Source organism: Myodes glareolus, chromosome 3 (genome assembly GCF_982192425.1).
Source record: "Myodes glareolus chromosome 3, mMyoGla1.1, whole genome shotgun sequence".
Taxonomy (NCBI): domain Eukaryota; kingdom Metazoa; phylum Chordata; class Mammalia; order Rodentia; family Cricetidae; genus Myodes; species Myodes glareolus.
Genome location: NC_142028.1, coordinates 70858274 through 70885879, shown reverse-complemented (window position 1 = coordinate 70885879; position 27606 = coordinate 70858274). Strand labels below are relative to the sequence as shown.

At 46.4% G+C, this 27606-nt stretch overlaps 1 protein-coding gene and 1 long non-coding RNA gene across 2 annotated transcripts in view; both read left to right on the top strand.

Annotated features, from left to right (window-relative positions):
- The window catches only part of LOC148122683 (uncharacterized), a 411935-nt gene that overhangs the window by 180731 nt on the left and 203598 nt on the right, over positions 1–27606 (top strand). The window lies entirely within an intron of this gene.
- Rhbdl2 (rhomboid like 2) overlaps positions 1–27606 on the top strand; it is a 44098-nt gene that overhangs the window by 1178 nt on the left and 15314 nt on the right. The window contains exons 2-3 of the mRNA XM_048434485.3: positions 21006–21268; positions 24789–24937. Of these exons, the coding sequence (XP_048290442.3) occupies positions 21026–21268; positions 24789–24937 (392 nt within the window). The 5' untranslated portion in view covers positions 21006–21025. The remainder of the gene's footprint in view (positions 1–21005; positions 21269–24788; positions 24938–27606) is intronic.

Sequence of the window (27606 nt, the reverse complement as noted above, 5' to 3'; positions counted from 1 at the left end):
TGTAGAAGACAAACCCTGGTCTTGGCAGAACTCGGTGGCCTGTGAACTGAGCTGAGCAGTGGAGGCAGGTGCTCTAGGGGGCTGGAGGCCAGAAGGTGTGTGAGGGAGCAGGGAGACCAACTTCTGGGTGAAGGTCTAAACACTGGGCCATAGCTAGGGCCTGACTCTTGCGCTGTGTTCTTGCCTTGGGACCTGCAAAAAACATTGTTCCCCTTCCATATTGTTTTTAAAAATCTATTTTATTCTTCTTCTTTTTTTTTTTTTGAGACAGGTCTCATTATGTAGTCTTGCCTGGCCTGGAACTCACTACATAGACTAGACTGGCCTTGAATTCCCAGAGACCCTCCTGCCTCTGCCTTCCCAGTGTATCCTCCCCATTAAAAATTATTTGATAATTTTGTACATTCATAAAATGAATTGTAGTCATTTTCACAACCCCATTCCCCTCATCCCCATTCCTCTCCCTCATCCCCCTCTCCCTCACTGGTATCCTCACCATTCCCCTCCATCATTCTTCTCCCTCATCCCGTTCCCCTCCCTCATCCTATTCCCCTCCCTCATCCCATCCCCCTCCCTCAGCCCCCTCCCCCACTGGTATCCTCACCATCCCCCTCCCTCATTCCATTTCCCTCCCTCATCCCCTCTCCCCCACTGGTACCCTCACCATTCCCCATCTTCATCCCTCTCTCTCTCTCTCTCTCTGGTACCCTCAATGAATCTCCTTTCTACTTCAAATGTGTGGCCACTGAGTTTAATTAGAGCTAATTTGTGGAGTGGGAGTGGGGGTTATTTAGTGTCAAAGAGACAAATTGTCTGTGGCACACCACTAAAGAAAGAGACACACCTTCCCCAACAGGTGGTAACTGTCTATCATCCCTCAGCCCAGCTGAGCCTGGGCTCTCACTCACTGAAGCGCCTTTTCTTGGGCCTCTGCACCTCCACCATCTCAACACTCAGGAGGCCGAGTTCAAGGCCGGCCTGCGCTACACAGAGACCTTGCCTCAAATACCAAACCAACCAAACAGAAAGACATTATCGCATTAGATCATAACCGTGCTATATTACTCTCATCCCCTTAGGGTTTACCTAAGACCACATGGCTAATGAGTAATGGGTCTAGAATTCAAACTTGGAGATCAGACTCCATGCTGTCTGCACTCCTTGTTGTTTTTCAAGGTCTCTGTATAAAGGGCAGGAAGTGGGGTGTGTTTGTGTGTGTGTGTGGGGGGGGTGTCCTCATTCCCTAACTACAGAAACACCAGCCTTTTCACGTCTTTTGTTCAGGGCTGTTTTATCTAGGTGGGAGGAGATATTCTTGTAGTTGGTTGGTTGGTTGGTTCGTTCATTCATTCATTCATTCATTCATTCATTCATTAAGTGCTTTATCTGTCCCGGGAGACCTAAAGGTTCCAAAAGGGCAGTAATTACCTTGGCATGATGATTCATGCCTGTAGTCCCTACACTGGGTGGTGGCAGCATGTGTTTTGGGGCGAGTCTGAGGCCACCTTGGGCTACATAGCAAGTACCAGGCCAGCTAGGGCTACACAGAAAGACCTTGTCTTAAGTGAACAAAGCCGAAGCAGCCTAGGCAACCCAAGAGCAGGAATGGTGTCTCTATCAGTTACACAGGCAGGGCGCCTTCTGTGTTCGTGTTATAAGAATGCTTGGTGAGTCCTTTGTGAACGAAGAAGCTGACCGATATCTAATGATGCATTCCATGGATGGTGTGATAGGATTCACAGTGGCTAAAACGGAAGCCTTGCACTCAGGAGGCCCACAGTCTGTTAAAGAAGCAGTTACAACACAAAGAAACCATCCCAGACACAAGCAAAGGTTAGTGAGGGGCCTTCCAGGGGCACTCACTTCTGCCACGTCTGCTGCGTTCCCTGCTGTGGCGTAGACCTCATGCCTCTACAATGCTAGGGATATATATATATATATATATATATATATATATATATATATATATATATATTTCAAGGCTCTGTAGAGGAGGTGGAAAGGGACTCACATTGGAACAGCAGGGAGGGAAGACGTTCCAACAGAGGGCAGAGCTCAGGAGGAGACCTATCGGAGACCTGGAACCCAGCCTGCTCAGGTTCAGTATGGCCACAGTACAGGGTGTGGCGGGGACGGGGGTGGGGGTGGGGAAGCAAGAATTGAGGTTGGCTGGAGATATACCTCAGTTGGTAGAGTGCTTGCTTAGCGTGCACAAGGCCCTGGGTTCTATTCCTAGTGCTGTGTAAACCACGAGCAGAGATGGCTGCCAATAATCCTAACCCTCAGGAGATGGGTGCAGAGGACCAAATCCAAGGCCTCAGTTACAAACTGTTGAGGCCATAGCCTCGGGTACATGCGGCTGAGAGGCTGGCGGGATGGTCAGTAGGTAAAGTGCAGGCTGCGTAAGTGTGAACACCTAAGATTGATCTTTCCGACTCTTGTAAAAGCTGTGGTACCACATCATCCCAATCCCGACTCACAGCTCTAGGGGGTGGAGACGGAGGATCCTGGGGCTCCCTGGCTGGCCAGAGAGCCTCATCAATGAGTAGTCACAAACTCACTGTCACTTGCTGTTCCTGATTGTGGATTCAATGTGGTCATGTGATCAGCTACTTCACGCTCCTGCTGCTGTGGTTTCCAGCCAGGAGGGACTGGACTCTCAGACTGTGACAAGAGAAGCCTGTTACCCCCTAGGTTGCCTTTGTCAGGTCTCTTATCACGGCAGGTAACTAACAAGGGCCGTGAGAATCGACTGTGCTGGTTTGCTCTGAGTATTAAGTTTATTTTTTCTGTGAAAATTCTTAGACTTGTATCTGGTTCATAATTAGTGTCGATGAGTAGATTTGAGTAAAATCAGTACTATTGAATCCGTAGTAGGGTATAGCCCTTCCCCTCTAGTCACCAGATCTCTCTTTTCTCTTTCTCAGGAACAAAACAGTCTCTGGTTATCCTTATAAACTTTTCTGGTTTCTTTCTTTCTTCTTAACGATTTATTTATTTCTAAGAGTGTTTTGCCTGCATGTATGTACGTGCACCGTGTGGATGCATGTTGCCCATGGAGGTCAGAAGGAGGTGCTGAATCCCCTGGAACTGGAGTTACAGGTGGTTCTGAGCCACCATGTGGATCCTTTGGAAGAACAGTATATACTCTTAATGGCTGGGCTATCTCTCCAGCCTCGGTGTGTGGCTCAGACTGGCCTCAAAATTATGATTCTCCTGCCTCTGCCTCTTCAGCACAACCTACCAGTGTGTGATACCACAACTGACTGGTTCTATTTTTATGAGACAAGGCTGGCCTTGAATTCTAACACTTCCTGCCTCAGGTTCCGGAGCACTGAGATCACAGACGTGCCCTAACACACCCAGCTTTCCAATTAGCCTTCTGACTATTGCGCCACAGAAAGACTGAGGGCAGACAGAGCAGTGAGCGTCTGTGGAAAGACAACAGGAAACGACGAAGCGGAACGGAGGGCATGGAGATGTATTGGCAGGGTGCTGGCTTAGTAGACATTGCATAGATATGAAACCCCGACTGCAATCCCCAGCACTGCATAAACTGGGCATGGCGGTGCAGGTGTGATCCCAGCATTTGGGGGGTAGACACAGGAGGATTGGAAGTTCAAGGTCACCATAAAGAGGTTGAGGCCAGCCTGGCCTATTTAAGCTGCGCTTTTTTTTTCTTTTGTTATCCAGTCTGGGACCCCAACCAAAGGAATGGTGCCCCAAAGTTAGGGTGGAGTTTCCTATCACAATGAACTAAACAAGAGAGTCTCTCACAGGCAGGAGCAGAGGTTTATCTTTGGTGATTCAAGTTGATGGTTTTAACCGCCACATTATTCTTTTATAAATGAAGTTCCTGGGCCACCAAGAGGTTTAATACAGGCTGCGGGTATAGCTCTGTGATACAGCGCTTGTCTACTGTTTGAAAGGCCCTGGGTTCCATCCCCACAACTTAAGAAGAAAAAGAAAAAGAAAAAGAAAAAGAGAAAGAGAAAGAAAAAGAAAAAGAAAAAGGTTCCGTACATTGCTCAAATCAAAGTTTGTATTCAGGCCCTTTGGAATTTGTGTTCTTAGTCAGCTTATCAGTCTATTAATTCTAAGGTCCTTTGGGCTTTATTTATATATTGTAAAATTACAACTGGGAGGAGCCTACTTGGGAGGTAGAGACAGGAAGATCAGGAGTTCAAGGCCAGCCTTGGCTACAAAGCCATAGGAGACCTTGGGCTGCACACTACCTTTTCTCAAAACCATAAAACAAAAATGAAGTCTGATGGTACAGAGTTATGATCTTACTTCTTAGGAGACTGACGCATTCATGGCCAGCCTGAGCAACTTTGTGAGACTCTGTCTCAAAAACATTAAAAGAGTCAGGGATCTAGCTGAACTCCTGGCTTGTGTTAGAGGAGATGACTTTTCCACAGGCAAGCAGGGGATGCTCTGGAGCAGGACCAGGGTTTTCTCACTCTATTTCCTCTCCTTTTTCCTTTTTCCTTTACTTTGTGGTTAATTCAGGGCTCACTAAGTGTTTTTCACTAGGGTAAGACGCTGGGGTGTAGATGGAATGGAAAACGAGCAATCCTGACCTTCCTGTCACTAGTACAGACAGACAGTGAATGTGCTAGATATTTTTAGGTCTGATAAGTGTTTGGAGCAAGGAAGCAGGAAAATGTGTTAGAGTATTGGCGTGGAGGAAGGAGTAGGCAGAGGAGACTTCCTAGGGAGGTGCCAGCCCCATAGGGGGCGTTGCTGTGTTGGGGTTGGGGGGCTGGTTAGAAAGAACAGAAAGTGCAATGACTCTGAGGCAGGAGAATATCTGATGAGTTTCAGAGACAGAGAGAGGTCCCCATGGCTGCAACACATTGTTGGGGGAGACTGATGGACACTGGATTCTGTGAAAAAGCAGGAGCTAGGTCATGCATCTACTCTATTTATCCCGAAGACAACAGAAACAGCTTTGGTTTTGTTCCCCCTTCTTCTTTGGGGTGCTGGAGATGGAACCGAGGGCCTTGCTCTACTGGGGAGCTACACTCCAGCTTTGCCATGGCTTATGAGCAAGTCAATATACTCGAGAGTGCGGTTTGTCTAAAAAAGCAGGCGGAAATAGGGATGGAGGCGGAGGCTAATTCTGGAGCCTGCGTTAGCTGAGTCATCTGTAATCTACTGTATAGAAGGGGACAGAGATGACCAGTGTCAGTGGGAAGACACAGTGAGGTGGCCTCTTGTCATCTACCTCTGTGTGTTGCTAGCTATGCTGTGTCTCAAGTAACTCCGAATAAGTGTCTGAACACAGCCACTGTTTTATTTTGTCCTGACTCAGTGGGTCAGGAATTTGGGGAGGTTGAACACTTTTTCTATTCCCTTTGCTGTCAACTGATGACATCCAGTTGGCTGTGTTCTTGCCTGGGAAGTCCAGGAAGGTGTCCTTATTGGTCTGGTGTCCTGTTGCTCTTCTACACGGCCTTAGCCTCCGTGCTGGGAATGTGGGCTTCTGCAGAGCATGGTGGCCTGAGAGTAGTCAACGCATATACCTCTCAAAGACAGTCCCCAGTACTACTTCTGCCATGTGGTATTGGTGAAAACCGGTCACAGGGTTGGCCCATGACTTAAGAAGAGAGGAAACCAGTTCCATCTCTTAGTAGGAGGAACGGCAACCAGTGTGCTCACCTTCAGTCTGCCGCAATGGGTTCTGGAGATTGAACAGGGGTCCCACTGTGCCGGTGCTGGCCCACTGGAGATTAACCAGTGGTCCCACTGTCCGGTTCTAGTCCACTGGAGACTGAACAGGGGTCCCACTGTCCGGTGCTGACCCACTGGAGATTAACCAGTGGTCCCACTGTATGGTTCTGGTTCACTTTTCATTTACGCCACAGTACTGCTGGTTGCAGCAATTCTTAGGACTTTTTATTTCCCTCTGAATAGTAGAGGAGTAGACCATTTTTGTTGTTTGTTTTGCTTTCTTTTCTTTCTTCTTCTATGTCTTTCTAGAGTCTAACACTTACCAGGCATCTAGGGACTGCTGGCCAAAGCATACACACTTAACGTGAGCTTTGGTGGTCACTAGAGAATGGTGTACATAAGAATACACAGGGAGAGTGGTTAAAAATATATGCTGACGGGGCTGGAGAGATGGCTCAGTGGTTAAGAGCATTGCCTACTCTTCTAAAGGTCCTGAGTTCAATTCCCGGCAACCACATGGTGGCTCACAACCATCTGTAATGAGGTCTGGTGCCCTCTTCTGGCCTGCAGACATACACACAGACAGAATATTGTATACACAATATATATATAGTATATATATATATATGTATATATATGCTGACTTTCAATCCCTTCCCCTTCTCCTCTCTCCCCCTCTCCCCTTTTCTCCTCTCATCCTCTGTTTCCTTCTCCCCATTCCCCCCTCTGTATTTTCCCCTCTCTCTCCCTTTCACTTCCCTTTCCTTCTCCTCTCCCCCTCCTCTCTCTCCGTCTGTCTCTCTGTCTCTGTGTCCCTGTCTGTCTGCTTGTCTCGACCAGGCCTACAGAAGTTTGCTTGCTGCTGCCTCCTGAGCCCCTGAGCGCTGGGATCACAGGTGTGCACCACCATGCCCGTGCCTGATTCGGCTCAGGGAGTACTTTACACTTTGAGCTACTTTCTCAGCCCTGAAAACAAACCTCTAGGCAGGAGCTGCTGCCACGGCCTCCTCCTCCTCTTCTCCCTGCCTCTCTCTCTCCTCCCACCCCCTGGTTTTGCTGTGGGGAGAAGACTGCTTGGACAGGGGTTTAAGGCACTAGAAAGAAAGTCTTTATTAGTTGGCTGGCGACTACACATGGTCGCTGACCGTCATCCACAACTTTAATTCAAGGGGCTCTGATGCCTTCGTCTGATCTCCGGGAGCACCTGGCACTCACGTGCAGGCAAAACACCCAAACACACAAAATGAATTAATCTAGACAATTATTTATTTTATTTCATGTGTGTATATGTGTGCCTGAATGTATATACATATTATGCCACATGTGTGCAGGAATCTGTGGAGGTCAGAAGAAGTGTCAGATCCATTGAAACTGGAGTTATAGAGAGTTGTGAGCACAACGTGGGTGCTGGGAACCAAGCCCGGATCTTCTGGAAGAGCAGCCGGTTCTCTTGCCTGCTGAATTAGCTCCACAGCCTCTCCCTCCCCTCGCCTTTTTTTTCTGAGACAAGGTCCCTATGTAGGCCTATCTGAGTTGGAACTCATTATGTGGGCTCAGCTGACCTCACGGGTACTGAGATCACTGTGTATCGCCCACGGGCGGCTCAGCAGTGTTATGTTCCTGCCACTGTTATTACTATTTTCTGGGGTGCGTGCACCTACTGATGTATTCAGTAGCTCTGGGAGGAGCAATGTGATACAGCTGTGGGCTCCAGGGAACTGACTTTGCTGTCATCTGAAATGCAAGCTTTGGTTTCCCCTTTGCTTTATCTGTAAATAGGAACAACAGTTTAGGATGGGAGTGTCTCTCAAAATAACATGAGTAGGAGGGACTCTGACGGCTGGATGTGGGAGGAATTATGATAGTCTTTGAATGGAAGTGATACGAACACACTATTGTGCACACCACCCACACTCTGGTAATACGAACATACTATTGTGCACACCACCCCAGCTCTGGTAATACAAACACACTATTGTGCACACCACCCAAACTCTGGGAATACGAACATACTATTGTACACACCACCCCAGCTCTGGGAATACGAACATACTATTGTGTACACCACCCAAGCTCTGGTTGCTCCAAGCCTGAACCACAGCCAGACCAGTGGAGTCCAAGGAAGGGGTGTTGAGTGCACAGTGAGCCATGGAGAGGCCTGGGGACACAGAACTCCCTACCTTATTTGCCCTCGCTAGGGAGGGCCAGGGGGCTTTGCTTCCAGAAGGAAAACTTTTAGTGATGGGGGTTTGTGAAGGCAATTTTTGTTTTTTTAAATCTTTTGCCTGTTTATTTCAAGTTGTGTGCTCAGAGATGGAGCTAAAAGAAAACAGCCACAGCCGCAAACCTATAATACTGAAAAACCAGTTCTTAATTTCTGTAACTAAAAAAGCATCCTTTCAGGCCATGACCACAGAGAGATCACTGCAGGCTCTGGACCAAGGCATAATGATGGCTTGCAGTGTGATGAGGGAGGCTGTTAATCTGTGTGGCTCAGAACCCCAATCCCTGGCCTCATCAATTACCCAGGTTGCGTAGCAACGCCACCAAAAGCCTCCCACTAGGCCCAGCTGGGCGGCAAGTGGGTGCATCCAGCACAGACTGCTTGGCTCCCTGGCCACATGAAGGCTGGCCTCAGCCCCGGGAAGGACTCGCCTGGTACTGATGAATGGGTGGGACCAACTGCATGAAAAAACCAATTCAGCTCTTTGAAACCTACTCGTGTGGCTGCAGTTAGGGAACAGACACGAGCAGATGACCAAGGTGTCTTCCATCAAAGAAGAGTTGTTCAAAGGACGTTAGCCCAGCAACTTCCCTGAGCTAGGTAAAGAAGAGAAGGTGAGCCTGGCTTGATCCATCCTGTTCTGAGAGAGAGGCAAGTCCTGTTCTCATGGGGGCACTTACGTCTACTTGGTGTCCCCGTGGTAGCAATGGTGGTGTTGTGAACTTTCAGCCTGACCCGGGGTGACAACCGGAAGATCAGCTTCCATTTAGAATTCCCAAAATTGGGTCTGGGTCTGTCTGGGCAGTCAGAGGTGGGAGATAAGGTGGAGTACATGAAGATGTGCATTTCCGTAATGTGTGGTGTTTAGGAAACACGGAGGAAGGGGCTGGAGAGGTGGCTTAGCAGCTAGGAGCACTGGCTGCTCTTCTGGAGGACCTGGGTCCAATTCCCAGCACTCACATGGTGGCTTACAACCATATGTAACTCCAGTTCCAGGGGGTCTAACTTCCTTTTCTGTCTGTCATGGGCACCAGGCATGCACATACTACACAGACATTCAGGCAGGCAGAATACCCATACATATAAAATAAATACACAAAAATGAGAAAACAAGAAAGAGAAAGAAAATATGGAGGAAGGGCTTCTCTGCCAGTAAGTTACCCTGGGAACCCGAGTTTCTTTATCTGTGAGTGGGGGGGGGGCGGGTATCAGTGCCCTACTTTACAAGGAAGCTCACAAACTGGACAAAGTAGCTCACGCCTATAATCCCACCACTTGGAGGCTGAATTCAGAAGGTCACTGTGAGTTCAAGGTCAGCCTCAGCTACAGGGCGAGATCCCCATCTAAAACCACGAAACAAAACATGAAAGAAGCTGGGGGATGGCTTAGTCAGCAAAGCGATCGTAGAACCATCATGAGGACAGGAGTTCAGCTCTCCAGCATCTACCTAAAAAGCCAGGAGTGACAGTGTGCACCTGTAATCCAGTGCTGGGGAGACAGAGACCGGGATCCCTGGAGCTCACTGGCCAGCCAGTCTTCCTGAATCTGTGAGCTCAAGATTCAGTGAGAGGAGACTCTAAACAATGATGATGATAGCCATAAAAGAAAAAGACGCCTATGTTGGACCTCTAGCCTCTATGTGCACACACATGCACATAAACATAGACACGTGCACACACCATGCATACACACAAATCCCAAAACAAACAAACAACAAAGAATGCCCACTGCTAATGAGACCAAGTCCCTGTGAAACTAAACCTGGATGCTGGGAATAGAACCGTCTCTTAGGCCCTCTGGGCAGCCATTACAACATCGCAGCATGGTAGCTCTATAGATCACGGCTGATCACGGCCCTGATGTTGAACAGTGATGGTCTCTGTGTGTGGAATCAACATGGTGATACAAAGACTGGGCAACGTGGTGTGGGTTCAGTCTTTCCTTTCCTGCTCTTCTCCTTTCTTTTTCTTTATTCTTCTCCTTCCTTTTTACATTTTTTTTTTTTTAAGGGAGAGAGGGCTTATTTTGGCTTATAGTTTAAGAAAGGATACAATCTCCCATGGCTGGGAGGATATGGCCACAGGATTATGAGGCAACTGGTTAATTTCTCAGTCAAAAGTAGAGAGTGGACAGGAAGTGGGGCCAGATTATAATACGTCAGAACTCATCCCAACCCAGGCATAGTGATGTATAACTTTACTCTCACACTCGAGAGGCAAAGGCAGACAGTTCTCTCTGCATTCAAAGTCAGCTTGGCCTACATAGCAAGTTTCAGGCCAGTCAGAATTAGATGGTTAAATATTGTTGGATTTTTTTTTTGATGTTGTTGTTTGTTTTGTTTAAGCAAATGCAGTTAGCTGCCCAAATTTAGGCCACACCTCAACCCTGGCTTCCTAGAGCCTGGGGAATGGAAGCATCAGGCATGCTTGGTTTCTGTGATAGGTGGTCCCTGCTGCTCATTGAGAAGAGGTTTGGAATTCCCCAAAAAAGTGGACAATTGACCAGTGTTATCAAAAGAATTTACTGGAAGTCCTCAGCTTTCAAAGATTAAACACATATGGTTTGGTATTTTATTGGCTATTGCCTACAGCCTGAGCCATGTGTGTGAATGTGAGGTGAAAGGCCGGCTCTGCCTGATCAACCTTTATGTAGTATGTATTTTCTGTGATCTCAGTGATTACGGCCTTTGTTTCTGGTTGGGGAGTAGAGAAGACTCACAGTGGCTGGGGCACAGCTCAGGTGGTAGAGTGCTTAAGTAGCATGCAGATTCCCCGAGTTTGATTGCTGGCATCTCATAAACGGGATGAATGTCTTTAATTGCAGCCCTTGGGGAGTGGAGGGAGGAAGAGCAGATGTTCAAGGCCACCTCTGCCCATGTAGGGAGTTTAGGAGCAGCCAGGGCAAGGCTAGTGATAGAAATGAAGAAAGTTAAAGAGGCCTGAGAAAGTGAGTTTCGTTGTTGTTGTTGTTGTTTTTTTTTTTACTTCAGCCACCAATAAAAGTTTTGGATGGAGTGGGGTAGAATGTCCAACTCAGCAATGTTTAGGATGTCCGATATCCGTAGGTCTACTCTGTGTCTCTTCGGTACAGGCAGGACTTTAGAAGGTGTTAGCAAGTGCTGGCCAGCACAGGAATTACTCTTCAAGAGGGAGATGCGGGACTCGGGAGATGGCACAGTTAGTAAAGGACTTGGTGTGCACATAAAAAGCCAGGGGCAGTGGTGACAGTGTGTGATCCTGGCATGGGAATTGGTAGGTGAATCTCTGGTGCTCGCGGCTGGCCAGTCTAGCTAAGCCTAGGTTCAGGGAAAGGTGGAAAGCCAGGTGATGGTTCAGCAGGTAACAAGGCTTCCCAGAAAAGCCTCACAAATTGAGTTCAGATCCCTGGACCCACGGAAAGCCAGGTGGGCTGGTGAGTGTCTGTAATCCCAGTATTTCCATGGCCTAGAGGTGGAGACAAGAGAGGTCCCTGGAAGCTGGAGTGTGCCGCACAGTGGTAGTCAGGAGAGACGCTCCCTCACAAACAAGGTGGAGGGACAACCACTCAAGGTTGTTCTGGGACCCACACATGCACAGTGTAGCATGTGCACACCCTCATGCACAAACAGGCACACACACATTACATGCACACACACACACACAAGTAAATATTGAAAAAGTAAAGTGGGGGAGCAATTGAAAAGAGACCTCTAATGTCAGCCTCTGGCCTCTGCTTGCACACACACATGCACACACCCTTCTGAACATGTACATACACGGACCACATAAAAATTGAGATGAAAAAATTTTTTTTAAAAAATTCAGATGAGCTGGGTGTGGTGGCAGTTATCAACTCCAGGGAGATAGAGATCAGGAGTTCAAGGCCACCTTGTCTCCAACAAACAAATACAAAAGGGAAACTAAATTTTACTAAAAGATAAATGAAGACATATCTAACCCACCAAGAGTTTCCTTTCCTCTTTAGGACCTCAGGTGCTGCCAAGTATTGGTACTGCTGAGCATTAGCACTGTTGAGCATTAGTGCTGTTGAGCATTAGTGCTGTTGAGCATTAGTGCTATTGTTGAGTATTAGTGCTGTTGAGCATTAATGCTGTTGAGCATTAGTGCTGTTGAGCGTTAGTGCTGCTGAGCATTAGTGCTGTTGTTGAGTATTAGCACTGTTGAGCATTAGTGCTGTAGAGCATTAGTACTGTTGGGAGTGTCAGCGCTATCGAGCATTAGCACTGTTGAGCATTAGTGCTGTTGTTTTGAGCATTAGTACTTCTGAGCATTAGTGCTATTGGGAGTGTTGGCACTGCCGAGCATTAGTGCTGTTGAGCGTTAGTACTGCTGAGCATTAGTGCTGTTGAGCATTAGTGCTGTTGTTGAGCATTAGTGCTGTTGAGCATTAGTGCTGTTGAGCATTAGTGCTGTTGAGCATTAGTGCTGTTGTTGAGCATTAGTGCTGTTGAGCATTAGTGCTGTTGGGAGTGTCGGCACTGCTGAGCATTAGTGCTGTTGAGCATTAGTACTACTCTGGGGTATAATTACTCCTCAGATAATTCATTTCAGAAAAAACTCTACGTCTGAGCTTTTAGATTCGTGTAGGGACTGAAATGGAGTCACTTAAAGTTTTGTGGCATAACTGAACAGTTGCATTAGGAGATGTTCTATGACAGACAGTGAACTGAGGTGACTAAGGAAGGGGTCCCTTGCTGACGTCAAGGGTCTCTTATGAAACCTTCCCACCTTTAATTTCTTTCTTTTGTTCTGAGAATTTAACCCAGGGCCTCATGTATGCCAGGCAGTACTCTGTCACTGAGCTGTGTCTCTAGACTCTCTTTTCTCTTATTGATTTTTAATTTTGTTTCTCTATGTAGGTCTTTCTATGTAGCCCTGGCTATCTTAGAACTCCCTATGTAGACTAGGCTTGCCTCAAACTCACAGAAATCTTCCTGCTTCTACCTCCCTAAGTGCTGGCATTAAAGGCTTACATCACCACAACCAGTTCTACTGATTTGCATTTTTAATAAATTACATTTAAAAATTTTGTTTATTGTGCATGTGTGTGTGCAACTGTGTGTGTATTTTTAGAGGTCAGAGGACAACTTACAGAGTTGGGTCTCCCTTGCCACCCCGTGGGTCCCAAGGATTGAACTCAATTCTTCAGATTTGGCAGCAGGTACCTTCTATCTAAGAAATCCAACTTTTTTTTAAAAATTCTTATTTATTATTTTATTATATCTGTATGGGTGTTTTGCCTATGCATATATCTGTCTAGCACTTCTGTGCGGTGCTGCCCACAGAAGATACAAGAAGCCTTGGGATCCCTGGAACTAGACTTGCGGATGCTGTGAGCCTTCACGTGGGTATTGTTGGGACTCAAACCTAGGTCCTTTGAAAGAGCAGCTAATGATATTAACCACTCAGCCATCTCTCTCCAGCCCTGATTTATTTATTTTTAATGTAGGCAGCTGCTTTGGCAGCAGAGTCCTACCTTTTCCAGTGCATGGACCAGGGAGATCCCAAAGGAAGAAAGTGCTTTCCATATTTTAATTCTTTCTTTTTTAATGTTGTTTTACCTTTGAAATAGAGTCTTGCTAGGGCATATTCCAGGCCTGGAAGTTGCAATTCTCCCACCTCAGCCTCCTAAGTGCCAGGCGCATCTGACTCAGGTTTCTTTTTTCTTTCTGCTTCCACCTCTTATTAATAAGGGAGAGGGCTGCTTGTTCATCCCGGCCACCCAGCTAGTTTAGCCCCGAAATAACTACACAGAAGCTGTGTTCATTAAATTACTGCTTGGCATATTCGCTCTAACATCTTATTGACTAACTCTTACAACCTTGATTTAGCCCATTTCTATTAATCTATGTATCACTACATGGCAGTGGTTTACCAGATAAAATTCCCAGCATGTGTCTCCGGTGGATCCATGGTGTCTCTTTCTGACTCTGCCTTCTTCCTCCCAGCATTCAGTCCCCCCCACCTCACCGCTTACCTAAGTTCTGCCCTATCAAAAAGCCAAGGCAGTTTCTTTATTCATTAACCAATGAAAACAACCACATAAACATAAGGAACTCCTACACCATTTCCCCTTTTCTGTTTAAACAAAAAGGAAGGCTTTAACTTTAACATAGTAAAATTACACATAACAAAACAGGATCAAGCAAAAACTATAGTTACAATATTTATATCTACTTTATCTTTTTATAACTGAGGAAAGCTATAATAACTATCTATTCTTTAACCCCATCAAAGACTCCAGAAGGATATAATATTACCTAAGTAAAACAGGAAGTATATTGTAAGCAACTTCCAAAATTCTAGAATTGACAGAGACATCTTGCTGCCTGGACAGTCACCCAAAGTTCTTCTTTATTGCTGGGTCATCCATCTTCATCCTACAGGCCCATAGTATCCAGCAGACTTTTCCATGAAGCAGGAAACTTCAAAGACAGTTCAGTCACTTTCTTCTGTGTCCTGTAGAATGTCTCGCAGACTCTTTGATGAAGCAGGAACCCCAAAGGACCATCTCACCTTTAGGCAAGTTCAGCAGTCATCTCTCTACGGGTGCCGCATGTCCAGTGAAGCAGTCCAGGCAAGAGCAGTTTCTTGCCCAAATAGCTAGCAAACTCCATAAGGAGCCTCTCCGATGCCCATCTTCCTCTTGAAGTAGCTGGTGCTGCCAGAAGCGGATGCGTCTCATTGTCATGAAAAATCCTAAGTTATTAAAACATTTAAATGCCATATTCTGAAGGTCTCTGAAAGATTTGAAGAATACCTATCTAACTTAAATATATCTTTATACATCTAGAAAAATCTAACATGACTACAAGCTTGACTATTATAGATTATCTATTAACCTATATTTCTTAATTATACATTTTTAAGTGAACTATACAATTACAATACCTTAATCAAGAGCAGAAATATACACATAATGAAATTGACCTTAAATTTGTATTAATAAACCAAGATCCATACCAATGCAAATTATTCATACCCATATCATACCCCCCTTTAAATGTAAATAAACATTGGGAATATGGGCACAGTTCTGTCCATACTGCTTCCTGCTGACTGGGGGTGTTGTTAATCAGGCCTTTCATGGTATATCCTGTACGCTAGGTTCATCTCTGTCAGCAGCTGGGTGAAGTAATTTTTTGAGGGTGTTCATGGCAACCTTTCAAGGGGGCATCATACCATATTGGTCTAGAAGCAATCCACAGGTTCTCATCTTCTGTGAAAATAAAAGAAGAACCTCTTTTCCATTTCAACAAAGAACAGGCAGCAAAAACTGGCAGCACATTAGGAGGTGTATCTTGCTGACATGAAAGAAAACGCCAGGAACTCTCATGATCTTTGCTTAATGAGTCACGGAGCAGTCAGAGGAGTAAATACCCACTTGAGTGGCATGGTAATGAAGTGACCGAACAGGCAATTGGATAGCTGTGGGTGCTTTCGTATCTCAGAGAGACTATAGAGACTATAGAGGCTGTGATCATTGCCACCTGTTTTGCCTTGAGGCCACGCTGCACTTCCTTAGGCCTCTGAAAATGCCACCTTGTTTGTCTAAAGGTGCTTCCAGCCAGCTGCAGTGGCACGCACCTGTAATCCCTGCACCTGGGAGGCAGAGGCAAGAGGATCAGGAGTTCAAGACCAACTTTGGCTACATAGCAAGTTAATGGCAATAAGAAATCCTGGGCTTTATGACACTTCATCTCATAAAACCAAAGTTAATTAATTAATTGTGCTGCTACAAGCCGTCCAGACCCCATGGAGTTTATACACAGCCTGCACCCAAGTGAGGAAAAAAATGAATCACTTTAGATTAGACTTGCTTTGAGAGGCCTTACATAGGGAAAGTTGGTATGATATATGCTGTAAAACAAATAAAGAAATAAACGGACAAACAAAATCTAAAAACCTGGCGTGGTAGCACATGGCTTTAATCACAGCACTCGGGAGGCAGAGGCAGGTGGATTTCTGTGAATTCGAGGCCAGCCTGGTCTACAGGTCAAGTTTTAGGTCAACCAATGTTACAAAGTTTTGACCTTGTCAAAACAAAATAAAAACAAACAAACCAACAAAAAAATCCTGAAAAATTATATCTGTCATGAAATGCACATCCAGGACTGGAGAGATGTTCAGCGCTTAAGAGCATGGGCTGCTCTTGCAGAGGATCCAGGTTTACTTCCTAGCACCCACATTGTGGCTCACAACCATTGGCCACCCAGTTCCAGGAGACCTCTGACGTCCCTGAGAACCAGGAACACACAAGGTACACATGCTATATGCAGGCAGATACTCATGCAGTGTTCCCATGGAACTATACACACAAGGTACACATGCTTTATGCAGGCAGATACTCATGCAGTGTTCCCATGGAACTATATTTGGGTTGTTTGTAGCTTTTAATTATTATAAGTGTTCTACATTTTACATTCTTGGAACATAGTTTTGTGTACTTACTCAGATACCTTTGCTGGGTAGAATTCTAGAAGTATTCTTTTGAAAAGCTTTTTTTTTTTTTTTTTTTTTAAGACCAATCCCACCTGGTAGCCCTGGCTGTCCTGGAACTAGCTATGTAAACTGTGCTGGTCTTGAACTCACAGAGATTCACCTGCCTCTGCCTCCCAGTGCTGGGAATAAAAGTGCGAAAAGTGCGTGCTACCACACACACCTGGCCTGTCATATACTTTTTGTATGTTAAATTTTATGTTACTCCTTTGTGTTTGTGTGTATGTGTGTGCGTGCACGTACGGGCGCTTTCTATGATGTGCATGTGGAGGTCAGAGGACAGTTCTGGGAGTCAGTGCTCTCCTCTCCTTTATGCGAGTTCTAGGGGCTGAACTCAGGGTGCCAGGCTTGTGTGGTAAGTACCCTCGCCCATTAAACCATCTCGATAGCCATTTTAATATTCGGAGAGGCCACCTGATTGCCTTCCAAAGGCTGCAGCAACTTGTGCCTCACAGACCGCCCTCAATATCAGTCTTTTTCACTGGTTTGCCAATGTGGCTGCTGATATTTCCCAGGTTGTTAACTTCTCTCGGCAATTCAGGCATGGGGAGAGGTCAGAAGGTGTAGGAGGAGTGCCAGGCTGGCAGAGATTTGGAAGGGACACCTGCGCCTGGCACAGGCCCAGGGCTTGGAGATAAGGTGAATCAGGGAGAGGCAGACAGGTAGGGAGGTCCAAGCAGGACAGCCACCCAAGAGAGGTGAAAACAATGACCTCTAACGGTTAGTTTGTTGTTACACGGAGAATCTGTATCAGAGCCTGCCGTGCCGGGAAACACCGCAGACATGCGCAGTCTTGGCTCCTCCAAGGGTGCCGGGTATCTCCTTGTCACAGGGCATATGTATATGCATTTACACAGCTAACATGGTGAGCTTGGAGTCATAAAACATCTGGACATTTTAAAATCTGAAGGAAGAAAAAAAATCTAAGAACCTATCTTAGGTTTCTATTTCTGTGATAAAACTTCACAACCAAAAGCAAACGGGGGAGGACCGGGTTTATTTCAGTTTATGATTATAGTCCGCAGGAGGGGAAGTCAGGGCAGGGACTCAAGGCTGGGACCTGGAGGCGGGAACCAAAACAGACGTGGAAGAGTGCTGTTATTAGCTTGTTCCTCATAGTTCACTGCACTGGCTTTTTGTTTTGTTTTGTTTTTTGTTTTTAGTTTTGGGGGGGGGAGGTTCTGAGATAGAGTTTCACCATGTAACAGCCCTAGCTTTCCTGGAACTAGCTCTACAGACCAGGTTGGCATCAGACTCAGAGATCTGCCTGTCTCTGCCTTTCAAGGGCTGGGATTAAAGGCGTGCATCACCATCGCCCAGTTTAGGCTGGCCTTTTTTATACCACTCGAGACCACCTGCCTAGGAGCAGCAGTGGGCCCCCCCAGTGGGCGGGGCTTACCCACATCAATCATCAATCAAAAAAATGCCCCACAGATTTGCCCACAGTCTAACCTCTAGCGTGTGTCAAGATGACAGAAAATCTAAGCAGAACAGAAGAAAAACATCCTTATTTTTCTGATTCCTTTTATAAACATAAAGTCGCATTGTCAACAATGTGGAATTTTATTCCCTCATACGATGATCATATATGGTAATTAACTTTATAATGGGGCTTCTTCCTAGGAGGGTAATAATTCCTAATTAAACTTCTTTGTTTGCAGCGCTGGGGATCCACCCCACAACACGCTTATGTGGGTGAGCCCTTGACTGAGCTACGTTCCCAGCCCTGACCTTATTTGAACGCTTTCATGTTTATGAGTAAAAGCTGCTGGTCTCAGCCACTACGTATACGAATCTAATGTCTGGTCCTGGGTCACGTGCGAGTGGGAAGGCAGAAGGTGCCGGGGTGGGAAACAGACTCTATTGTCGGAAAAATTGCTGTTGAAAAGAAAAATGAAAGACTTTGCTCCTTCCTGAACTCACCGAAAATAACACATTGTACCATGGAGTCAGGCCTGAGGTGATTCATCTGGAAATAAGTTGGGTTTGATTTGATTCCCAATAAGTTGCTTGTGAAAACAGACCCATTCAGCCTTTCCACCCACGCATCCATCCATCCATCCACCATCCACGCATCCACCCACACACCATCCATCTATCCATCCACACACCCATCCATCCATCCATCCATCCACCCACCCACCCACCCACCCACCCACCCATCCATCCACACACCCATCCATCCATCCACACACCCATCCGTCCATCCATCCACACACCTACAAACTCACTCAATCATTACCAGTAATAATGAATGATTATGGAATGTTTCCTGAGTGCCAGATGTTGCCCAACTGTCACTTATATGTCAGCTAAAATCATGCCCCCAATCGCTGCCATGATCTCTACCTCAGAATGGAAATCTGAGGGGCGCCTAATATTATCATGACTCAGTATGCAGGTTACATGCATCAAATAACTAAAGACAGGCGCTCAAACAGCTCCTCCTGGAAGCTTGGTCACAGCAGGCACAAGGTGAAAACAACTTGTTAGCTGTCAACAGATGTGTGATACCCAGGATGCGAGGTACCGCTTGTACACTACAATATGTTCATCCTCATGAGAACTGTAGCCGGTTGCGGTGCACGTGAGGGTAGGATTTGCTGAAGGAGGCAGAGGCAGGAGGATCATGAGTTCGAGCCAGCCTGGGCTACATGTTAAAAAGAAAAGAAAGGGAAAGAACTGTAGTTCATGCTACAACATAGGTGGCTCTTGAAAACACCGTGTGAGAAAGAAGCCAGAAGGAAAACACAGGACACATTTCCTGAGCTTTCCAGACATTGCCAGGTCACAGGAGCAGATCAGAGGCTATGGGAGAAGAGGGGGAGACTCCAAGAGGGCAGAGACTGCTCAGTGCGGGTGGGCATGGAGGCGAGGAAAACCTATGGGAACCAGATGGTGATAATGATTGCACAACTTTGTAAGTGCACTCAATATCACCAGACTGTTTAAATGGTTAAAATAGTTTCATGTCATTAAAGCCATTTTTTTAAACATTCATTTGTTTTGTGGGCGGGGTGGGGGGCCAAGTCTCTCCTTTACTCTTGGTTCTAGGGATTGATTTCATGTCATCAGACTTGACGCTGAGCCATCCTACCAGCCCAAGGTTCCTATTGTTTACCGTAGTTTTAAAAACGTAATTTGGGGTTCAATGTATATGACTTTCTTGAGGTACCCTTACAGTTGGTATGTGGACGAGTTCAGCTTTTCTGTTGTTGAGATGGAGTCCGGCTGTGTTGCCCAAGCTGGCTGTGGTCACAGCCCTGGGCTCAGGTGCTCTTCCTACCTCAGCTGCCGAGAGCTGGAACTCAGAACTCTGAGCCGTGCCGCCACACTCGGCTAGGACTGTGGTTTTAAGATTGGTCTCACGTGTCTCAGGGTAACAGCCAATTGGCTACATAGCAGAGGATGACCTTGAACTTCTGATCCTCTGACTGCTACTCTCCAAGTGCTGAGATGACCACACCTAGTTTATGCGGTGCTGGGGATCATAGCTTTGCACATGCTGCACACAAGTACTCTACCAACTGAGGGACATCCTTAGTCCCCCAAACTGTCTGGATCTGTGGATATGCTTTTTTATTTAAAAGAATGTATTCAATTATTTATCTACTTTATTACTTATTTGTTTAGATAAGATCTCTTGTAGCCCAGACTTGCTTTTTTGTTTTTGTTTTTGTTTTGTTTTTTGAGACAGGGTTTCCCTGTGTAGCCCTGGCTGTGCTGGAACTCTCTGTAGACCAGGTTGGCCTCAGACTCACAGAGATCTGCCTGCCTCTTCCTCCCAAGTGCTGGGATTAAAGGTGTGCGCCACTACTTCCCTTCAACCCAAGCTTGCTCTGAACTCACTATATTGCTAAGGGTGTTCTTACCCTCTTGTCTCTGCTTCTAAGCTGTTTATTGTAAATTACACTGGAGAATTACTTTCTGCGTGTTGTGTGGTGGTCAGAAGATAGCTTTCAGAACTCAGTTCTCTCCTTCCAGTAGGGGTCTGCAGGGTCACACACAGGTCATCCAGCTTGGCAGCAGATCCCTTTCCTTACTGAGGTACCTCACGGGCCCATGGCTTTTTTATTGTTATTTTGCTTTTATAAAGAGAAGAGCACACAGAGTTTACTACATGCCTAAGGTCTATGAGCATCAGACTCCCTGTTTTAAAAATTACTTTTGTTTATTGTGTGGGTGGGTGTGTACGACAGTGAGCATGTGGAAGTCAGAGGGCAAATCGCAGGATTTGGTTCTGTTCTTTACAGCACAGTGTGGATCCCAGGGATCAAACTCGGGCTGCCAGGTTTAGTAGCAAGAGCCTTTACCTACTAGGTTGTTACACACACACACACACACACACACACACACACACACACACACACACACACACCAGTGTCTTACCTGTTCCAAATTCCATGTTTTAAAAATTTACAAAACAATATGGTGAAAACACCGTTTGTGGCCACTTAGATTTGGCCCACTTTGATCGTCTTTAGCTGCCTCCTAGCTCCATGCACAGGAAGGACCAGGAAGACAGTTTTCCAAAGAGCCCAGGAAAGAGCCTCATCTGGCCGACCAAAGGTTCATCTCGTTTCCCCCCACATTCATGTCTGTTTTAGGCGGAGGGAGGACCAGGCTGATGGCTGCTGCTGACGATGTGGAGATGGAGAGTGTGAATCTGAATACGGAGAGAGCGGGAAAGGAAGAGCTGGAGGAGGAGAAGATGAGGGAGGACGGGGAAGATAAAGACTTCCCCAGGAGCAGAAAGGTCCACAGGATTGTCTCAAAGTGGATGCTTCCTGAGCCAGTCCGAAGAACGTACCTGGAGAGAGCCAACTGCCTCCCGCCACCGCTCTTCATCATCTCCGTCAGCCTGGCTGAGGTAAACATGGTCGCATGAGGGGCCCTCACACCGGTTCAGACCGGAAGCTGCAGACAGAGTCGGGGGACAAAGCCGACCTTAGAGGAGAAAGCATGTAGGAAGAGGGCATAGAGGGACGAGGGCAGCACGCACAGCTTCTGCCCCCTTACTGTTCCCAGAGCGGATCTGCTCAATCACGGCCAACCCAGGCGCTGGTTTCATCCTTGATGGAAATTTGGTGCTTGACGTTGGCTGATTTCACTAACTTCATTTCATTTTAGCTGGTGGGGTCTTTAGAAACCAGGGGACTTTGGGCATGCAAATTAGCCCCCCCTCCCCAGCACCTCCCAAAACAGGGTTTCTCTGTGTTGCTCTGTAGACCAGGCTAGCCTCAAACTCACAGAGATTCGCCTGCCTCTGCCTACTGAGTGCTGGGATTAAAGGTGTGCTCCACTCCCTCCCCACCTTTTTTTGAGATGAGATCTGACGTTCAGGTTGGCCATAAACTCACTATAATACTTTTGTAACAACCACCCGGGTGTTGGGATGACAGGCGTGCACCACCATATTTAGCTTGCAAATTGACTTTATCTCATGAAACAAAACAGACTGGCCAGTCAGGTTGGCCTGGGATGTATATTTAGAACAGTCCCCAGCTGCCTGAGCTTCAGAGGAAAATGTGGCACCTGCTGTGGGTGGACTGTGGGCTGATGGGCTGTGTTCTTGGTCTATGACCTGCTCAGCTTTCCTGGTTTCCAGAAAGAGGACAAAGCTCAGAGAGGTGGGGTGAGTCACCCACGGGTGTGTCTTAGTGCCTGGGAAGGGCTGGGCCCCTCCTGTCCTCGGTAAACCCAAGATTTTTCTCCTAGATGGCTGTCTTAGGAATGAGTTGGTAGAGATGACTGCCCGGAGGGATATGACTTTAGGGGCCTTAAGATGTCCCTCCTGTAATCCTCTTAATTCCCACTAATGCCCCAGCTTGGGTGTCAGGGACTGTAGTGGTCAGGGCTCCCAGCAGAACAGAACCAATAGGGTGTGAGGAAGGGAACTGGAAGGGGAGGGAGGTTTCAGCTCTCCAAACTCCAGGGCAAGCTGGAGACCCATTAAAGGTTTTTGTACTGAGTCCAAGGCCACTTGCTTGTGTAATACTTTTTCTCAAGAAATAATCTTTTTCTATTAATGTTTTCTTCTGAAACGCCACACAAGATGGAGGGAAAGGGGTACTAAATTAAATATTCATCTCATCTCAAGAAATGATCTCAGCCGGGCGGTGGTGGTACACGCCTTTAATCCCAGCACTCGGGAGGCAGAGGCAGGTGGATCGCTATGAGTTCGAGGCCAGCTTGGTCTACAAGAGCTAGTTCCAGGACAGGCTTCACAGCTACAGAGAAACCCTGTCTCACAAAACAAAAACAAACAAACAAAAAAAGAAATGATCTCAGGTGGACATGGGGACATGACTTTGTAATCTCAGAACTCGGAATCTGAAGTGGAAGGCTCTTGAGTTTAAGAGAGCCTGTGCTACACAGTAAGTTTGAGGCTAGCCTAGGCTATATAGCAGGATGCTGCAACTAAGTAATTCACTAGCTAGCTAACTAGTTGATGTGTAGAAAATACACAGAAAAGCAAAAAACTCATAGGAACATCTGGAATGATTGACGATGTATCTGAGTCTATATGAACCTTGCCAAACTGAACATAAAATGAACCATTGCAGAAACCATTGCAGAACATAAAATGAACCATTGCAGAAAGGTTTTTTCATGGCAAGTGTGCAACCATTTCCTGTAGCAGGCTTTCTTGGATCACCAACCACTACCAAATCAAGACAAGGAGACTTATTATCAATTATGAATGCTCAGCCTTAGTTTAGACTTGTCCCACCAGCTCATATAACATATATTAACCTGTTTCTCTTCATCTATATTTTGCCTTGGGACCTTTAACCTTTCTTTCCGTCTGTATGTTCTGTTTTCCTGCTTCCTCCATGTCTGACTGGGAGGCCCCAGGTGTTGCCCTCTTTCTCTCTCATTCTTCTCTCTTTTGAGCCTAGATTCCCCCTCTGACTTATTCTCCCTGCCCACCAACCCTGCCTATCCCTCTACTGCCTAGCTATTGGCCGTTCAGCTTTTTATTGGACCAATCAGGTACCTTAAGCAGGCAAGGTGAAACAAATGCAACACATCTTTACATTGTTAAACAAACGCAGCACAAACAATTGTAACACATCTAGCAATGTTCCACAGCCATTTCCAGAGGCGTCTTTCTTATTGGGCTTTATTGCAAGACTGGGAAGCAAGAGTTAGGCTCTGTGTCTGGATTCTCTGTGTGTCTGGACTACCCAGTGTGACTGTGCATTGCCCAGTACTAAGTGCACGTGAGGACAAGGGAGGTGCTGGAGAAAAAAATGGGAAGTGATCTCACGTTTAAGAATAAGGCAGTACTTTGAGAGCATAACTCCCCACAGTGAGGTCCTGGAGCAGGGACCGTAGTCACTGCCTTTTACAGGAGAACCAGTTGAGGATACTGCTCTGTTGATAAAGGACTTGCCTAGCGTGTTTGAAACCCAGGATTTATTCCCCAACATTTTGTAAAACTTTTTGAAGTGTCACATTGGTTTTCAAAAACTTCAAAATTTGGAGCATTTTGGATTTTAAATTTTATGTTCAGGATGCTGAACCTGCACTATTAACTGAACTTCAGGCTTTACTTGGATTTGATTGATTTTCTCACTAATGTCTCCTTCTCATCCTCTGGTCCCTTCCAGCTCAGGGTTTCACACTGCATTAAGTTGTCCTCCCTCCCCAGGCTCCTCTGATTCAGGACAGCTTCTTGGTGTCTTTCATGACCTTGATAAAGATGAAGTATATTGGCCAGTACCTTGTAGAGTGTCCTTGTCTGGGGCTGTCTGATTTTTTTCATAGTTAGGCTAGAGTTGGGAAGAATGTCATAGAATGTAAAGTGTCCTTCCCATCACATCAGGAGGTAGGACCTCACATGACATCACCGGGACACAGGACCTCACACGACATCTCCGGGACACAGGACCTCACACGACATCTCCGGGACACAGGACCTCACACGACATCACCGGGACACAGGACCTCACACGACATCACCGGGACACAGGACCTCACACGACATCACCGGGACACAGGACCTCACATGACAACACCGGGACACAGGACCTCACATGACATCACTGGGTACTGATCTTCATTGCTTCAGTAAGACTGACTGCCAGGTTTCTGGCTGTGAAGTCAGAGTGAAGGTGAGGGACACAGGTAAGGGTGACAGGGCACAGAGAGTTAGGAGAGCGAAGAGAAAGGGACTCAGGCTGCTTCATTACAATCTGGCCTAACACTGCTCCTCACCATGAGGAAGTATGACCACTGTGGGGGATGGTGGAGAAATTTAACTCCACCGTCTTCGGAGCCCATGAAGAGCTAATCGCTCAGGCGCAGATACTGTCCATGGGTTTGAATGAGTCCCACCTCCAGAGGAAGCTTGGTTAACTGGCTTGATTGCTCCTCCTTGACAGCTGGCCGTGTTTGTTTATTATGCTGTGTGGAAGCCTCAGAAGCAGTGGATCACTCTGGACACGGGGATCTTGGAAAGTCCCTTAACTTACATCCCTGAGAAGAGGGAAGAAGCCTGGAGGTTTATCTCGTACATGCTGGTCCACGCCGGGTAAGGGACGATGGCCGATGGCGTCAGAAGACAGCAGACGTAATTGTTAGGCTGGGCAAGGTGGCACATGCCCGTCATTCCAGTACTTGGCAGTCAGAGGCAAGGAGATCATGGCAGGTTTGAGGTCCACATGACCTACATGTTGAATTTCAGGCCAGCCAGCCACTTAGCCAGACTCTGTTTTAAAACCCAGAGTTCAAAGGGTAAGGTAAAGACACCTGCCAAACCCAATGACCTGAATTCAATCCCCAGAACCCACATAGTGGAAGACGAGAACTGACTCCAACAAATTGTCTACATACACACACACACACACACAAAGATTTAATTTTTTTTTAAAAAAAAGTAACACAAAGTAGGGTGCAATGGAACATACCTTGAATCCCAGCACTAGGAAAGCAGATGCAAGCAGACTCGTGAATTGAGATCTAGCGGGGTCTATACAGAATTCCAGGTCAGCCATGGCTACATAGTGAGATTCTGCCAGAGGATGGGGGGGGTGGTGGTGAAGAAAGAGAGATAAAAAGATCCAAATTGCCACTGATCTGTTTGGAACATTTGTTGTTGTTGTATTATTTGTGTGTGTATGTATCTGCCACATGTGCCCTGGTGCCCTTGGAAGCTAGAAGTACTGAACTCTGCATAACTGTCTAATGTTAGTATTGCTATAAGAATGCTAATGAGCTGGAAGCAGAGAACTCCATGAGTTCAAGGCCAGCCTGGTCTATAGAGTGAGTTCCAGGACAGGCTACACAGAGAAACCCTGTCTTTAAAAAAAAAAAAAAGTAATATTAATGAGATGGGACCAAGTCATTATCAAACCAAAAGTAGGTCGCCCTACTCGTTGGATGTCGTCCAGTCACCGTTTAGGTGAAGAAGCAGAACTGAATCAACCACAGTCTGCCTTCTCCAAACACACTTGTGAGCATATTGGCTGATGCGCACTAGGATTTAACCGACTCACTACCAGTTAAATAGCAGCATAAGGAGGTATAGAAGCCACATAGGCGGAACTGAAGAGGAAGCACAGGGGTGAAGAGCACTTGTTGGGCACGGTCTCACGTGCGTGTAACCTCAGCGCTGTGGCAAGTGGAGACTGGAGGATTGCTGGTGCTCCCTAGCTGCCAGCCTAGCTGACTAACACAAGCCTCAGGTTCAGGAGATGCGCTGCCTTAGTGGAATAAGGTAGAGAGAGAATGACAGAAGAGAAGCCCCAGCGCCCTCTCCTGGCCTCAGGGTGCAGTTGCACAACACCTGCACCTCCCTTCCCCCTACACACATACAAAAGAGGGAAGGAGGCAAAGAAAGAAACATAATATGTTTGCTTCCCACTTTTGTTTACAGTTTTTTCCTCCCTCCCTCCCTCCCTTCCTCCCTCCCTCCTTCCCTCCCTCCTTCCCTCCCATCTCTTTCTCTCTAGTTCTTGCTTTTCTGAAACTCACTGTGTAGACCAGGATGACCATAAACTCACAGAGATCCACCCCGCCTCTGCCTCCTGAGTGCTGGAATTGAATGCATGCACCACCACCACCCAGTCATTTGCAGTTTCTTAGACGTGAGAGCCTTTCAAGACCTGATTCAGAACCAGGTGACCTATGGTGCTCGGCTGCAGTCTCAGTAGGTGGGAGGTAGAGACAGGAGGATCAAGTCTTCAAGGCCAGTATAGACTACAAGTCTCAAAAAAATGTGAAAAGTGTTTGCTCATTGTGTTTGATCCCCCATGCCCACTTTGGTCAGCAAATAGCTTGTGGCTATCCTGCTTCCTGGGGCGGGGGAGCCCTGTGGTATTCGATGAATTGAACTTCACCCAGGTGACCCACCCCACCCTGGATTTAAATGACTAATTTTTGATCAGTGACTAAGCAGACATACAGGGCAGGGTGCTGGGTGCTTTGCATAAAACCCGGAGTTTCATGTACGCTGAGCAAGTGCTATTTCCTCTGAGCTACATCCTGAGCCCTTGAGCACTTTTGGTTTTTTTTAATTAAAAATTTTTTTTTTGAGACAAGGTCTCATTATGTAGCCCTGGGTGTACTGGAACTAACTATGTAGATCAGACTGGCCTTGAACTCATAGAAATCCACCTGCCTCTGTCTCCCAGGAAAAGAAATTAAAATTGTGCTCCACCATGCCTGGACTTCATTCTCTTAGTTAGTTTCATTGGTCTTTGTTTCAGTTGTAATTGTTGTAAAGCAGAATTTATACATTTATATTTCTAAAATACTTTTATTTGTTTTACATATCGAAGCTTCAGGTAAGATTTTATTTCAAGTCAGGTGGTGGTGGCACATGCCTTTAATCCCAGCACTCAGAAGGTACAGGCAAGAGGATGTCTGTGAGTTTGAAGGCCAGCCTGGCTACAAAGCAAATTCCAGGACAGCCAGGCTACACAAAGAAACCCTGTCTCAAAAAACAAAAACAAACAAAAAAGATTTTATTTAAAAATAGATAAGAGTTGGACTGGAGAGATGGCTCAGCCATTAAGAGCATTGACTGCTCTTCCAGAGGTCCCGAGTTCAATTCCCAGCAACCCCATGGTGTCTCACAGTCATCTTTAGTGGGATCCGATGCCCTCTTCTGGTGTATGTATATAGTGATCCTTTTGCATGATGCTTGCACATACATGCAAATAGATCACTATATACATAAAAAAATAAGTCTTAAAAATT